The sequence below is a fragment of the Sphaeramia orbicularis genome, chromosome 12, assembly GCF_902148855.1.
Source record: "Sphaeramia orbicularis chromosome 12, fSphaOr1.1, whole genome shotgun sequence".
NCBI lineage: Eukaryota > Metazoa > Chordata > Actinopteri > Kurtiformes > Apogonidae > Sphaeramia > Sphaeramia orbicularis.
This window is the reverse complement of record NC_043968.1, coordinates 69,443,530-69,461,237: the sequence shown is the minus strand read 5'-3', so window position 1 is coordinate 69,461,237 and position 17,708 is coordinate 69,443,530. Positions and strand designations below refer to the sequence as shown.

Below are 17,708 nucleotides of genomic sequence, written 5' to 3'. Positions count from 1 at the left end.
ATGTACCCCTACAGACCAAAGTATACCCCAGTCCAGAATGTACCCCTACAGACCAAAGTATACCCCAGTCCAGAATGTACCCCTACAGACCAAAGTATACCCCCGGTCCAGAATGTACCCCTACAGGCCAAAGTATACCCGAGTCCAGAATATACCCCCACCGACCAAAGTATACCCCAGTCCAGAATGTACCCCCACAGACCAAAGTATACCCAGTCCAGAATGTACCCCTATAGACCAAAGTATACCCGAGTCCAGAATGTACCCCCTGCAGACCAAAGTATACCCCGGTCCAGAATGTACCCCTGCAGACCAAAGTATACCCCGTCCAGAATGTACCCCTGCAGACCAAAGTATACCCCGTCCAGAATGTACCCCTGCAGACCAAAGTATAACCCCGGTCCTAGAGTATCATTTTGATAGTTGAATTGAATTGAACTGAAAAATCTTTAATGTCCCAGAAGGACATTTGATTTACAACAGAAGTGTATATATCTCACATATCCCTAAAACATCAGTCTCACATAATATAATAAATTCAATAAATACAGTAAAGAAAGAAAGAAAGAGACAGAAAAGAAAGAAGAGAAAGAAAGAAAGAAAGAAAGAAGAAGAAAGTAAAGTCATCATAGTTATGGTGCATTGTTCCCAACAGGCTCGTCTACAGGCTATTTAAAAACTTAATGGCAGATGAGATAAATGATTTGAGATATCGGTTTGATTTGGCTCTACAGGGAAAGTGTACCTTCTCTTAGATGGAAGAAGATGAAACTCTGCATGAAGAGGATGAAGAGGGTTTGCCAAAATGGCCTTTGTCCTCTGAGTGGCTCTGACTCGATACAAATGATCAAGATCATTCAAGCCAGTGCCAGTTGTTTTTTGGCAGATTTTGACAACATTCCTCAGCTTGTTTTTGTTTAAAACACTGAGGTTACCAAACCAGCAAATCAAAGAAAAAGTTAAAATGGACTCAATAAAAGATGAATAAAACATTTTAAGAAGCTTTTTATCAACATTAAAACAGATTCCTCAGATTAAACAGCCTCTGACTTGCCTTCCAGCAGATGCCATCTGAGTTGGTCTCAAGGGTCAGTTTAGTTTGGCCCAGGCCACAGTATACCCCGGGGATAAACTGTCCCAGGCCAAACTATACCCTGGGGGGTAAAATAGCCCAGGCCAGACTGTACCCCACCAGGTCAGAATATACCCCAAATGCCAAATGTTTTATCTCTTTGTACATAAAAAATTTAGTAAATATACTGTGTAAATACAATCAAATCCTCTTTACACAAGGGGGGTATATTCTGGCCTGTTGGAGTATAGTCTGGTCTGGAGGGGTATAATCTGGACTGGGGGTAAACTTTGACCTGTTACATCAGATCAGAGATACATGCACACACAGTCTTTCATAACACTCCTACATGAGTGCATGACCTGGAAAACAATCACTATCATTTTGATGTTTTTTTTTTTTGTTTGTTTGTTTTTTTTGTTTTTTATATGATGCACAGATTTGGTGGCACTTTTAATGTTGTTGTACTGGTTACAATATCATTAAGATGTAGTATTCTATTCTATGTTGTCATCATTTTTTATTTTGTAGCGAGGATGAGCCTTAGAAATTGAAGATTCAGGATTTTTATTGTATTATGAACTGTCAAATTAATTGAATAATATGTTCCAATTTAATTATAATGTTTTGTTTTCATGTGCTTTTATTTTAATGTGTAAACAATACTGAGAAGTGTGGCAGTAACGTTAGATCTTTGTGGAAGTTTGAATTTTTTATTGATGAAGGTTTTTTTGGTTGAAGTAATCAAGAAAATTAGAGTTTCAAGATTAAAGTCATTTAGTTTTCTCAGTTAACTTACCTGACAAAGCTGAACCTAAATAAAATGTTGGACTAGAAAAGCACTCAGAGAGCGCAGACCAGTGTCGCCATTCCTTTGCGGAGGTAATAAAAAATAAGTAATTCTTGTGTATATGACTCAACACTGCTGATATAATGGGGGCATAATCTGGCCCACGGGGGTATATTCTGAACTAGGCCGCTTTAACCCTGGGTATATTCCGGTCAGGGGTACATTGGCACCTTACGCTGGGATTCAAACCCTGACCTCCTGCATCGTAGCCCGTAGCGTTAAGTGCTGAGCTATCCATCCACATGTACCTCACACTGCAAATTTATGCTGAAGGCTCTTCTATCTCTTGTATTGGAGGGGGGGGGGGGGGGGGGGCTCTGCTGTGCATTCACTATTTATGATGAGAGTCTATATGGTAAAGGGACTTAAATCAGACTAAAGTCTAATCATGAAGAGGCAACTGTCTATTCTAGCAGCATTTGGGTCTGCATGAAAAACCCTGAAGGTATGTAATGTATTATTATACAGTGGGAACAATAGAACTGTATGGACTGAATATTAAATATCTTTGAGTTGCCGTGGAACACAGCCAGTGACTGAGTGAATCAGATAAAGTTATCAAACATAGGCCTATACCTCTACTGTATCCTGTTGTTTCTCATTTTAACCCTTTCATGCATGAATTATGAGAACCTTAGTTGAGGGTTTTTTTTTTGTTTGTTTTTGTTTTTTTGAGTGTTTTTATTCCACCTTAGGCATGAAAAAACAATGAGATTGAGTTGTTTTTTTTCATAGATTTACAAAAATGTCCACTCAGCTACACCATGAATTTTGTTCTTGAAGCAAAGAAACATGTATTTAAACCCAATATCGTAAAGTGATATGAAAACAGTGAAATGAAACCATGTTTTAATGCAGCTAATGCTGATGTTTTCTCACATTTTAACATATTCTAATACTAGTTATTACTCACTTCATGGAGATAATATGCAAAAAAAATAACAATTAACAATAGATTTCCACTCAAGAACCAATCAAGAACAGCAAACTTACAGCAATGGTATGAATTGCAGTTTATGAGATGATGCATAAGCGTCCACTGTGTTGGCTGATATGGAACTAAAACAACTAAACCCATGAATATACAAGAGAAACAGCTGTAGAATAGCTGTCCACTGGAGTGACCACTATGCATGAAAGGGTTAAATTATTTGGAGTACAATAGAATTCAATACCATAAACAAGGACAACTTTATTAAAGCCGAGTCTTTTCTTTGGTTCCAAAAGGGGTTACATTAAAGGTGCTGGAGACTTTCGTGACCAATTTTTACTCAAATCTGTAAAACCTGTATGTTATTTATATGTATGTATGTATGTATGTATGTATGTATATTATCATTATTTATTTATTTTTTTTTTTTGTCATTCATGTTTCATTTGTAATTAATTGTAATCAATATCTACTGTAGATACAGATTTTTTTTTTTTTTTTCATGTGTGCCATATGGGGATGTGGGATTATATATGTCAATGTATGTAAAATGTCTTCTATTTGGATGAGCAAAACCAAACAAAAATTAAGTTAAAATAAAATCTGTAAAACCTCAGTCATAGCCTAAGTATCACAAATCTGTAAGTCTTTTTGTGATTACTCACCTGATTTGCTTCCCTCACGGTGAACAGTTTCCAAGTGCCGTCCACCACAAACAGTCCATGTGTTTACAAACGAGCCAGGAGGTCACTCGGGCATCTCTGGAATTTTGTCGTGACGTGCATTGTGGGAAGGAAAGGCTCGCGCAGCCACTTTACAGCAGCAGCTGGACCAGACATGATCGGAAACGGCAGGAACTCCCTTCCTTCTATGCATATTCCTCCAGCCATTTCCATGTGTTTGTTTCATCCATGTAATACCATATGGTCGCGCTGCCGCTGTCAGGTGGCTGCACGGACCTCCGTTTCCCACAATGCATGTCGCGACAAAATTCCAAAGATGCCCAAGTGACATCCCGGGTTGGTTTGTAAACATGTTTGTTTATGGTGGATGGCACTTCGAAATTGTTCACCGTAATGCAAGAGATTCAGGTGAGTAATCACAGAAAGACTTACAGATTCATGATACTGTACTTAGGCTATGACTGAGGTTTTACAGATCTGATGAAAAATTGGTCACGAAAGTCTCCAGCACCTTTAATGAGGTTCAATTGTATTCATTTTATTAGTGTATGATTATAAAAAAAAAAATAGTTTTATGTGACTTGAAACATTTCAAATGTTAATTTTGCTTTGCTTCTCCTCCTTGAACCCCCACCCGGGACCCTACCATTCTCCTGTGCCCTGCCTTGATTTTTTTCTGGATCCACCATTGGAATATGTTGCCTGTTGACTCTCTGGAAGAATAGTTGCAAATGAAATTAAATGACTGAAATAAACAAATGCAATATGTTGTGTTCATACTGTCTGCAATGAAATACAAGCTATTTAAAGTTTGTATTTTCCACACCATCCCGGTTCTTCTAAAGTGGGGCTGTAAAACCGCTGCTACATTTGTTACATAAAGGAGAGAATAGAAAATCTATAAATAAATAAGTAAATGCATACCTAGAATCATTCCGCTAACTCTGCTTTAAATCCCTCATTGCTAATTGTGAACCAGGTTTGTGTGTGTAATGTTGGCAGAATATTATAACATAAAGCTCTAAAGAGACACCGGCCAAAATGGAATATGTGGAAGGAGTTAAGTGAAGTAAGAGGGAGTGAAGAGCTGAGGCAATTTAACTAATGATTGCTGGATCTCTGAAAGCTGTGCACTCACATATCAGTCGATCAGGTGCTTTTGCCACCAGGGCCTCATTTCCAGTCCGCCCACACTCCTGCATTTTGTATGTGCATGGACACCTAATGGAAGGAGGCATGAAAGCGGTACACAAAACTTTAACTTTACAGGTCTACACATAAATATATGACAGATACTGTGAAATTCTGCCAAAAAAAAAAAAAAAAAGATTGATGTATTAAATGTTTAATGCTTTTTAGCGATAGGAGATGTCATTTTCTTCCCACTGCTGCCATCAGCACAAATGGTCAGTGGACAGTGTATTCTTCTGTCAGTTAACCTTTAAGGGAATGAGTGCATTAGTCCATCTGTCAGTAAAACACTACTGCTCCACTGCAGGAAACCAAACAGCGTCTTTTCAGCACACAATTAAGTCTAATATTAATATGAATAGATGACTTCCTGACCTTTCCTCTTCTATCGCCATCTGACCGAAATTTATGCCTGAACAGAAGTGTAACTTCATTTGCTTCTCTGCATTAACCCTTTAAATTCCAGGTACTCCTCACACTGTCCTCTGACCTTTTGTACAGTTCTTTAAATGCCATATACTGTACAGTTACTGGTTCTAGTTTCATTAAAATATATAATGGATGGATATTCATGGTCAGCAGAGAATTGTGATTTTATCATTCTGTGACCTTTCCTTTTGTACACCATTTACATTTTAGCTCCGCGGCAGCTGCTATGTGTGTTCTCTCCAGCAGCTTCTTTATTCTTTGCCGGACATGAGCAGCGCTGCAGAAGCTGTGAACAGCACTTTAGACTTTCACCTTTTTATAGTTTGGTTGTTTTTCTCCCAACTCTGTAACTCGTGTGTTCTGGAATCAGACTCAGAAAAGCGGCCACCTGAGGCAGAGCAGATGTGATAAAAGGCGGCTTAACCCAGTAGTCTGGCAGGCACGCCGTCAACAGCGAGGCAGCCAGAACAAGCAAACAAACAAACAAATCCAACAGATAAACAAACAGAGCAAATCCAAACTAGCACGCCATGTATAGCTATAAGGTAGGTCACAGCAGGAAACAGCAGGTAGGGAAGATACGAGGCAAAACATATGATCTGACACACAAGATGGGAACTTAGCTATACACTGAAGGACTCTGGCATGACTGTGATTTCCAGGACATGAGAAAGACTGATAGAAGGCAGCAGAGTAGACAGGTGTAGCAGTATAAACACTACTGTCAACACCATGGGAATGAGTGGCTGACAGAGGATGGTTCACAAACACAGGAAGAACATGAGCATCAGGAGGAAGAAAAGGGTTGATCTGTGAAAATATGGCAAAGCCAGATCTAAATAGGAGGTAAATCCATGTTGTTCGGCTCATAGCAAGTCATACACTATATGGACAAAAGTACTGGGACACACTGAATTCAGGTGTTTCTTTTCTAACAGGGGTCTGGGACACAAAACAATAATGACAAATGTCATAATATAGTTTTATATTCATTCATTCATTTTCTGAACCCGCTTTATCTTCACTAGGGTCACGGGGGTCGCTTGGAGCCTATCCCAGCTACATAGGGGCGAAGGCGGGGTACACCCTGGACAAGTCGGCAGTTCATCGCAGGGCTAACATATAGAGACAAACAATCACTCTCACATTCACACCTATGGGCAATTTGGATTAACCGATTAACCTATTAGTGCATGTCTTTGGATGGTGGGAGGAAGCCGGAGTACCCGGAGAGAACCCACGCAGACACGGGGAGAGCATGCAAACTCCACACAGAAAGGTCCCACCCCCCGTCGACTGGTGTTGGAATCGAACCCAGGACCTTCTTGCTGTGAGGCGCGAGTGCTAACCACTGCACCACCGTGTCGCCCAATATAGTTATAGTTTTATATTGTGATAAATATCAAATTGATTATTAATATTGACGTTTATGTGTCAGATCAGCATGAACAGGATATCTTACAGCTGCATCCATGATGTGTCCCAATATTTTTGTCCATATAGTTTATAAACATTAATATTTCCCTTAACCTTCTAAGACCCCTGTCCATATTTGTGGACAAGAGTTTCACAACTTTATGGAAGAAAAAAAAAAAGAAAAGAAAACTGTCCACCACAAAGGACATTCCATAAAAATTTTAAAAACTGTATCTGAAAAAACTGTTGCATCATGATGTTTCCAATATAGGCACTTCTTTAATAAAAAAACAAAAAAAAAGCTTGTACTTTGCTGACATGTCCTGGGTCTTAGGAGGTTAAAGTTTAATGGGAGATTTTTCTTGCTAAGTGAGATGTGAAGAAAGTAGATGTTTAGTTGTGGTAGAAAAATATTACTTACAGTCAGAGCACATAAAGTATTTTAGAAATTTAGAGGTAGAGCATTTAAAATCAATAGTCATGGATCAAAAACAAAATCAATATTGAGAGAAATGGAGTAAAAAAAACATCTATGTAGTATTTTGGAAGGAACGTTAACAATTTAAACAAAACTAACCAATGCAATGATATTTATCACAATATAAAATAATAATATGACATTTTTCATATTGTTTTTTATCCCAGACGCCTGTTAGAAAAGAGACACATGAATTCAACATGTCCCAATAGTTTTGTCTATATAGTGTATGACTTAGGCGATTATGCGATGAGGCTAACGATATGTTTCTTTCACTTCTGAGTGCTTGATGTCAGTGGTCAAGTCACAGCCCATTTTTATAGGAGTACGACCACCTCAAAAGACAACAAACATGAACCATGAGTGCAATCGGATGCGTCCACTATCTTTAAAATCAGTACATGCCATTCTCTAAGGTAACTAGCAGTTATAGCACAAAAAAAAAAAAAAAAAAAAAAAAAAAAATATATATATATTATATAATATATATATATATATTATATATATAATATGATATATGTTATATATATATATATATATTTTTTTTTTTTTTTTTTTTTTCCCTCAGTAACTATTCACTCCATAGTCCAACTTCTGTGACAGATTACAATTACAAACATTTCTTCAAGGTATTGCTAAGATTTTTGCATTAGCAACTGCTACCTTTTGACCACCAAACTCTTTTTAGCGCATATGATTGTACAAATCACATCAATCTCTCAAACCTTAAAAGTCACAGTGTAAGGATAGATTCCCATGAGGTCACAGTGACCTTACCTTTGACCTTGACCAACAAAATCTTTGCTGTTTCTGAAATAATAGTACAGTATGAGGACCACCAAAGGCCACTCTAAAAATACCCATGTACACATATATAGTACTCACTCACAACTAGGTTTGCACATAAAATAAGTAAATAAGGCTTATAGAACTGGTTGTGTTCACCTCAAAATAGTGTGTTCTGGTTCTAAATGACATTTCAGTTTTGATATTTTAGTTGTGTATATATGTACATATGTCACTTTTTAGTGATAGGTTTTTAAATCCATATTTAACACTGGCACTCATATTTGCACTAAACGTCACCTACAAATGACAATGTATACTTAGCCTTTTACCTCTTAATCAATGCCAATATTTCATTGTAAACTACATTATGGTATGTATTTGTATTTATAAGTGTTTTGAGTGTATAAAACCAGAGGAGCTGACAAAAAATGAATTCTATCATGATTAATGTTTTGCTTAAAATGGGAAAATTGGGTTACCTGTGTCAGTAGCCTTACTACAGAATTTGTGACTAATAACTGACCTTGTTTAGTTGTGAAAAGGTGTTTTATTAGCAACCCCAGCAAAGGATGTATGTGTTAAAATACTTAATTAAGGTTATTATATCAAAATAGATAAAACTGGAGCAAAAGTGACTTTTTCAGCAAAATATATCATTAACTGAACATGAAAAATATGTTTTCCATCGACTGTCATTGATCTAACTCTATGGGTTTACTGGCGAATCAATGTTGTAGAAGATGACGGTGTTTTCACGTTCACTATGGAGCCTCTGAACGTCCAAATGGGTCATATCTGATGACCATGGAAGGATGACAAACTGGATTTTACACCAATTATTTACATGTATTGATAGAATTAGTGGATCAGCAGGTATTAAACAGTTTAGTAGATGGTTGTGGTCGGCGGTGGATGTTTGGGTCTTTATGGTTTAAAATACACTGCAGATAGACAGGACAGACAGACAGACTTTATTCATCCCAATCTGGGAAATTGCAGTGCAGCAAGAGCATTTGACATAGTAAAAAATGGAAGGCAACAATAAAAAATAGAACAAGAGCAAACACACTATACATAATAAATTAAAGTACAAACAGAACTGGGTAAGAAGTCTGGATTATTTAATAGTAAGGTGCAATAATAGAATGGAATGTGCAAGTAAAATGTAGCTGTAATGTGCAAGTGAAAAGGATCTATATATTATATACAATTCATAAAGAAAGGAAGAGGTGTAGTCGTTGCGAAAAAGTTTTTAAGCTTAGAGAGTGGAGAATATAACAGTCAGGATGTTGGTAGATGGCCACTTGAACAGTATAGATTTTAGAGACACTGTTTTCCACGTTTGATCGACTAAAATCACCCGAAGGTGTACACAGCGTTCTGAATGATCACTGTAACCAAAGCAAAGGCACTGACATTTTCTCTTCCTGACATTTGCTTCAATGCTTTTCCCCAAACAGGTGAAGGGGATTAATCTAAACACGTTCCTTTTACTCCAGACATCTGCAGCTCACAATATGCAAAACAATACGACCAGCTATGATCAGTGTTCTTACTGCTCAGGAGGGCTTTCTCACAGGTCTGCACAAAACCAACCCATAATCTAGCAATTGCCTTTCCGCTGTGAGAGCTAAAGCCATTAAGGTTTCTCTGCTTTCCCACCAAATGAGGACTATTGGCAGATGTGGTCTATACACAGTAGTGCTGCAGGAAATGGTCTTGTTATGCTTACCTTTTGGAAGCCTGGCCCAAGAGATGTGGTCGTGATCTTTAGAAATTCTGGCCATTCCTGTGTCTATTTAAACTTTCAGGTGTTGTGGGGGAAAAGTTTATTTATTTATTTATATATTTTTTTCTAGAAGTGCAGCAAAAGGTACTGACATTAAATGACACAGTGTGGAAATAAACGATCTGCTAACGAGACACTTGACATTTTTTGGCATTATTTGTGTAGTTCAGTGCATAATAGGTTTTTTGGGTTGTTTTTTTTCGGGTTTTTTCAGTATGTTATAATTCAAATGGCCTTAGAGCAGGGGTGTCAAACTCATTTAGTTCAGGGGCCACATTCAACCCAATATGATCTGAAGTGGGCTGAAGCAGTGAAATAATTAGTGAAAAAAAAGTTAAATTACACAATAACAATGTTTACATCTGCAAAGTTTTCTTAAAAATGTGAATAACATGAACAACCTGAAATATATGAAGAAAGTTAAGTGCAATTTTAACAATATTATACAGATCACAGTACATCTACAAATACACAAAACATTTACTAACAGGCAGAATATTGTCAAAATTGCATTTACTTATCTTCCGACATTTCATACTTTGGACATGTAAGCATATTCATGTAATGTCCTTTTTTTTTTACACTAAAACAAAGAGGAAAAATTTGGAGTTGTCATTATTTATAGGTTATTATGGTGGTATTTTACTGGTCTGGTCCACTTTACATTATATTGGTCTATATGTGGAACATGAACCAAAATTATTTGAACATCCTTGATTGTTAATATCTCAGTGTAATTTTTTGTATTTCACAAATTCATCCCGCGGGCCGGATTGGACCATTTGGTGGGTTGGGTTGGGTTTTGCCCACGGCCCGCATGTGTGTGACACCTGTGCCTTAGAGGAAATGAGTATCCTGCATCTACCATGAGTGCACATACCGGCTTTCACATGTCTGTCCATTAAATATGTCAGTATTTATGTATATTATGTTAACTGTCTCTTTTTGTAGATAATTTAGCAGTAATCCAAACCCCATTCAACTAAATAGGGAGTAAATACACAGGGTGTCACAAAAAAATTGACATCATTGGGATGTCCATATTGGAGTGGCTACATAAGGGGTCTCAAACATGTGGCCCGGGGACCAAATGCGGCCCGCCAAAAGTTCCAATGCGGCCCGTGGGATGAATTTGCAAAGTGTAAAAATTCCACAGTCAAGGCTGTGGATCTCAATTCAATTCAATTCAATTCAACTTTATTTGTATAGCCCAATATCAACAAGGTTATCTCAAAGGGCTTTACAGAGTCAGTTAAATTAAATTAAAAAGTAAGTTAAATCTCATTTTAGTTCAGGTTCACATACAGACCAATATGATCTACAGTCAAATAATAACATAATAACCTACAAAAATAATGACTTCATATTTCTTCTCAGTTTGATGTAAAAAAAAAAATATCACATTATGCCTATAAATAAAGACAACTTCAAATTTTGTCTTTGTTTTAGTGCAAAAAATAACATTAAATCATGAAAATATTTACATTTGCAAACTATCCTGTCACAATAAAACGTGAATAACCTGAACAAATATGAACAACCTAAAATGTCTAAAGAAAATTAAGCACAATTTTAACAATTTTCTGCCTGTTACTAAGTATTTAGTGTCTTTGCAGTTTGGTTCCATAAGTATAAAATTGTTAAAATTGTACTCATTTTTCTTAAAAATTTCAGTTTTTTTCGGGTGATTCACATCTTTTTTTGTTTGATAAGTTTATAAAGTAAGTATTTCATAATTTAATGGGGCTTTTTACACTAAAACAAAGACATAAATTTGGATTTGTCATTATTATAGGTTATTATATTATTATTTTATTGGTCCAGCCCACTTTAGATCAAATCGGGCTGAATGTGGTCCCTGAAAGAAAATAAGTTTGAGACCCCTGGGCTACATGGTCAGGAGAAGTGATACTTATAAGATCTATTTTGGACATAAAATGTTTTATTCTACATATTTCAAACAAAAGATTCTGGGGTGGGGTGGTAATTTTATAATGTTCCAAAGTTATTACAAATGTTCAATGTGTGCAGGTTAGGGTTAGGGTTATGTGGGTGTACTTTAACACATAAGAACGCCTTTTCTGTTGGAGGTAAACGGCATGTCTATTCTTGAAAGCAGAACAATAAAAATGATTACACTTTTTGAGCAACAAAGAGCAACCGAATTTTAAACAAATTATGAGGTAATGAAATTATGTCAAATTTTTTTGGGACACCCTGTATAATGTCCAAGCTTTACTGGGCAGTGCACTGGTACATAGCAACAGTATGAATAAACTACAGTAAACGTATACAAAAAGAAGTAGGATTAACAACATGCTACATACATAATAAAATTCACTGCCTGGTCAAGACATGAAGTACCTTTGCATTACTGGCCAAATGAGCAGCTTCAGTCAATTTCGCTGAAAAAACAACAGTATGAATGCATTTTTGTAGGTTTGTGCACAATACAGAAACAGTTGGTGCAGGAGGACAAAAAACTGTTTTGTTTTGTTTTTTTTTTATTTTAAATAATACAAAGCAAATTAATAATGAAGCTTGAGATTCTGGTGCTCTATCCATGCAACCTTTTTTCTGTCTTGGATTCAGAATGTCTTTAAATAACCAGCCTAAAAAAAACCCACCATCACAGGGTTTCCTGTTGATAAAAAGAATCATCATTTTAACCTCACCAGTGCAGCTTCTGTCTTTTATTTTTCATTTGACACAGTTTATACCTCCAGTAGATACTTTAGTAAATCTGCCGGCCACGCCCCAGCAGTATACGCACAATACAGCGAATATAGCTGTAGAAGGACCTTTGTGTTCACCTGAGAGCTGAAACACAATCTCCCCACAACTCGCTTTGGAACTAAAAGTCATTGGCATCAATTAGGGATAATCTTGTTCAGTGATCAGAGTTTAATGATTGGTCTGGGAGCACTAAGAAAGAAAGGTAAGTCAGCAATCAATGAGCATAGCATTTACTGATTGACTCGTGAAACCCCCTTTAGCCTCTCTACTGCAATTACCAGGAAATTTCCATCATATACACATTATAGGCCTTAATTTTCTCATTTAATTCAGCCTGGTCTGGACAGGAATTAAAATTACAGTGCAAACAAAGAATTAGCTTTCCTCTGATTGATTTTGCAAGAAAAGGGGACCTTAAAATGCATTGTGGGCTCTGTATTGGTTTTTTTTGTTTTGTTTTTTTTTTGACATGCAAAATGATTTTGTCCCTTGTTGTTATTCTTCCAGGAAGTAGTTTTGTGGTGAGCATGGGCAGCTTCCTGGATGTTTCCAATTGGTTAAACCCTGCCAAGCTAACCCTGTACTATCAGACCAACTCGTCCACACAGTGGGTCCGAGATTACTGCGGCCAGAGGACCACGGAGCCCTGTGAGCAGCTTTGTGACCAGGACACAGGTCAGTCCACATACACATATTCACACGGTTGTTCAACTGAAATCCAATCACTTAACACCCATCATTCACTGCCTCATGTTTCAACCCTCATATAAGGCACTTGCAGGTCATACAATACTCAAGTTGGTTTTTTGTCACAATGTTCATGGTGTGTAGTAAAATACTTCCTGTAAAGCTGCACACAGGGTATTTAAACTGAAGCTTATTTTAGTCCTGTAGCACCGTAGAAATAACTCCACCTTATAACAACATTTTCATAATTAAACACAATTATCTTTAATTATCATATTGATAATATATTGTCTGGTACATATGTGCTGTTCTAATTTTGTGTCTTAATAATGTTTTAATATGGACACTTGATCTATATATGTTAGGGATGCACCAATCCGATACCAGTATCAGGCATCGGCTCCAATACTCAGTGTGTGTACTCGTATCCATACTTGTAAAAGTAATCCGATACAAATGCACCGATACCACTTACAGCTGTCTGACATTCACAGTTCAGTGCAGCAGGTACACGGCGGTGGAATAATGTGTGGGAAGTGTGAAGAGTGGAGATTTTTCAAAATAAATGACGGTGATAAAGTAACGCTGACTGAAAGTAAAGTTAAAGACACAGACAGATATGGACGCAGCGTTCTGTCCGTCCTCTGCGTACATTCCATCCGTTTTTCCAGGTGCTGGTGGATGCGTATCCAGACAGAGAATACCAGTGGGAACCGTGGAGGTAGAGGATCTGTTCAAAGAGCAACGGTGTGAGTTAGAGAAAAACTAACTGACAGATTTATGGACAGCTACCCAGGGCTGGGCCGGGGGTACAGAGTGGTGCAGACCGCCGCCAGCAGAAGTGAAAACAAAAACTTATCGCACATTTATCATTTCTCTACCTCCTGAAGCTAAGCTCTGAAACCTTACCAGCGAAAACGCTGCATATTAGTTCACAGTAGTGTTGCCTCTGTCGTCTCCATGTTAGTTATTACTGACTTTCTTCTTCTTCTCAAAAAACTTTACTCTTCTTCGTGGTATTTGTCCAGTAAGGTTTAGGAGCAGCGCCCCCTGGTGGATTAATTGAGAAACGCTCATTCCACACATTAAATGTCAGTAGCAGCACCCTCTTTTACAGTCAGACCAAGGTTATAATAGTTTTGGATTTTCATTATAGTTTAGTTTTATTTAGTTTTGACATTTTTTTTCTGTAATTCAGTTAGTTTTAATTCGTTTTTAGAGCAGGTTTGCTAGTTTTTGTTAGTTTTCGTTATTTTCTAAATGCTTAGTTTTAGTTTAGTTTTAGTTTCTTTACATCTTTTCTCTTCTTCTCCGTCGTATTCAAATAAATCCCAGACAGGACTCTGCTGCTTTCTCCCACCTTTAGTCTCCATGTCTCCAGGTAGAGTGGGACCAGAAGACGACTGGAAACCACAAGTGGCAAGAAGTGACGGACCATGAAGTGACGTATGGTGCTGCCAGCTAAATTGCTAGAGCAAAATAAATTGCTTTCGTATCAATTTGACATTGACAAAGACAAAAACGAAGGGTATTTTATCCATAATTTTTTATCAGTTTTAGTTAGTTTTGTAAACACACAATACAGTTCAGTTAGTTTCGTTTTTTTCTTTAATTATAGTTTTTATTTATTTCAGTTGATGAAAATGTTTTACAATTCTAATTTCGTCATTTCGTTAGTTTTTATAACAATAATAAACTTGAGTCAGACTAATGACAACGACAATAAAGCACATTTACAAAAGGAACTAAGAACTGGAATGGGATTATTATGTACTCATATCGGTACTCGGTATCGGCAAGTACTCAAATGTACTCGTACTCAGTCTGGAAAAAAGTGGTATCGTGCATCCCTAATATACATATACATATATATAGATATAGATATAGATATAGATATATAGATATATAGATATATAGATATAGATATAGATATAGATATAGATATATATGTACATGTGGGGAAGCAAAATTTACAATGAACATTTAGTTGTTTTCTCTCAGCAGGCACTACGTCAATTGTTTTGAAACCAAACATATGTTGATGTCATAATCATACCTAACACTATTATCCATACCTTTTCAGAAACTTTTGCCCATATGAGTAATCAGGAAAGCAAACGTCAAAGAGTGTGTGATTTGCTGAATGCACTCGTCACACCAAAGGAGATTTCAAAAATAGTTGGAGTGTCCATAAAGACTGTTTATAATGGAAAAGAAGAGATGACTATGAGCAAAACTGTTACGAGAAAGTCTGGAAGTGGAGGAAACAACAAACAACGTACCAAAGCTTTTATTAAAGCTCTCATATCCAAAATCCTAAAGGATCCAACCAAATCCGTGAGAAAAATGGCAATTGAGCTTGAGGTAGACAACAAGACCGTTAGAAATGCAGTAAAATATGATTTGGAGTTAAAATCTTACACAAGAACAGCAAAACACTTGTTGACAACAGCTATGAAGGAAAAGAGATTGGAAAGGTGCAAGAAAATTAGTTACATGTTCAAGAAAAAATCCTCCATTGTAACGTCTTTTCAGATGAAAAGATCTTCACTGCAATGCTGTTCTGAACCACAGAAATGAAGATTCTCGCAAAATCTCCTTTGGTGTGACGAGTGCATTCAGCAAATCACACACTCTTTGACGTTGCTTTCCTGATTACTCATATGGGCAACGTTTCTGAAAAGGTATGGATCAATAGTGTTAGGTGATGATTATGACATCAATATATGTTTGGTTTCAAAACAACTGACGTAGTGCCTGCTGAGAAAAAAAACCACTAAATGTTCATTGTAAATTTTGCTTCCCCACCTTGTATATATAAAATTTGGCCATAAAATGACATATTACTGAACATAGCACAACAGTTGCAGAAACATGCAGGTCCTTAGAGGGTTTTATAAACTATCATATCTCTGGTTTTACTAGGTCTAAACAAACAAAACCTGGGAGAGTTTCAAGTCTTGCAGTAGGAATGAAGTTGGTACCAAGTTTTTTTTTGTCATAAAGGCACTTTGAAAATGGTCATGTGATCTGATCATGCCTAGCGTGACAGAGGGCCATTAGGATTTAAATCCTCAGAGGCTGACCCAGAATCAGCCGATCGCTTTACATCATGACATTTGCATGAAAAAAGAAAAAACGCAGTCTAACTGAATGCGAGCGCCCCCGCCTGCTCTTTGTGAGACCTGTTTATTTCCAACATATCAAACTGAAGTGTTATATTGGTCTGCAACGGACTTCCACAGGTTGTAGTTGTACCTCACTTGCCTCAATCTGTTAGTTTTGTTTGTCAGTTTGAATCCGAAGTAATAGCATTAAAAGCCCAAGGTCAGGCTGCAGAATGGCTCTTTTTGCCGGATCTCTGGTCGTTTTAAGAGGCTTCAGGGTGTCGATTCCCCGTGGGAGAGGACTGTATGATGCGAGAAAAAGAGGGAAGAAAACTTTCTAAATATGGCACACACTTAAACTGATAGTGATTTTATCAAGTGGTAGAGCATGCAAAAACCCAGGCACACTTATGCAGAGGTTCATACGGTTTGGTGTAGGTGTCTTAGTATTCCCTGTCAGGCGGATGACCCTGAAGTACTCACGTCTCACATCCACACCTGTGCATTCAGCTTCTCCTCGCCCTTCACTCAGCCTCTTACCAATGTATAAGCAGTTGGTGGAGTTCGACCGGGGGTGTCAAAGTCCATTTTTAGCTCAGGGGCCACATACAGCCCAATGTGATCTCACCTGGGATTCACCAGTAAAATAACAGGCACATTAACCAAGAAATAATAACTGTTTTAGAGTGGAAAACAAGTGATATTACATAATGAAAATGTGAATAACCTGAACTACCAGTAAAACCTGTATGTACTGTATGTATATTATGCTATTATTTTACTTGAAATCATATCGGGGCCCCTGAACTGAAACGAGTTTGACACCCTTCATGTTTAATGTTGTTAGTGTCAAATTCTTCCATTTGGTGGGCCGGTTTTGGCCCGTGGGCCGTATGTTTGACACCCCACATTTTTCTAAATGTAAAGTGTGACTCTACTGACAGGTACAAATAGCACTATTTACTCTTTGATTGTCTAATTCAGTAACTTGAGCCTGTGACCAACACTGCCTTCACATGTTATCGGGAATATGATCCTTTCCACTTCCAATTCTAAATTACCAGTCGGTTGTGTTCAAGTGGTTTGTTGTCATAGTGAAATGGAAAATGGCTGACAGACAATTTAACATGCTACTTGGGTAAATCGGTTTTGGAAGTTTTAATTAATCTGCTACAGCATTTTTTCCAGTCATTCATTCATTATCTGAACTTTATCCTCAAGAAGGTCACAGGGACATGTATACCTGACTGTACAGAGACAAATGACCAGTCACCCTCACATTCACTCCTATGGGCAATTTAGCTTAACTAATTAACTTACTAATGCATGTCTTTGGAAGCCGGAATATCCGGAGAGACACCTACAACAGAACACTACAATTTTTTAGTTTTTGTTTGTAAAATAGTGTTTTAGCAAATTGTGTGTACTATAAATTAGGGATGCACCGATTCCGATACGAGTATCGGGTATCGGTTTCCGATACTCAGTGTGTGTACTCGTATTCATATTCGTAAAAGTAATCCGATACAAATGCACCAATACCACTTACA

General features: G+C 37.3%; 1 protein-coding gene across 1 annotated transcript in view; it reads left to right on the top strand.

Annotated features, from left to right (window-relative positions):
- astn2 (astrotactin 2) overlaps positions 1 to 17,708 on the top strand; it is an 824,937-nt gene that overhangs the window by 449,952 nt on the left and 357,277 nt on the right. The window contains exons 8-9 of the mRNA XM_030148576.1: positions 8,724 to 8,734; positions 12,872 to 13,039. Coding sequence (XP_030004436.1) covers positions 8,724 to 8,734; positions 12,872 to 13,039 — 179 coding nt within the window. The remainder of the gene's footprint in view (positions 1 to 8,723; positions 8,735 to 12,871; positions 13,040 to 17,708) is intronic.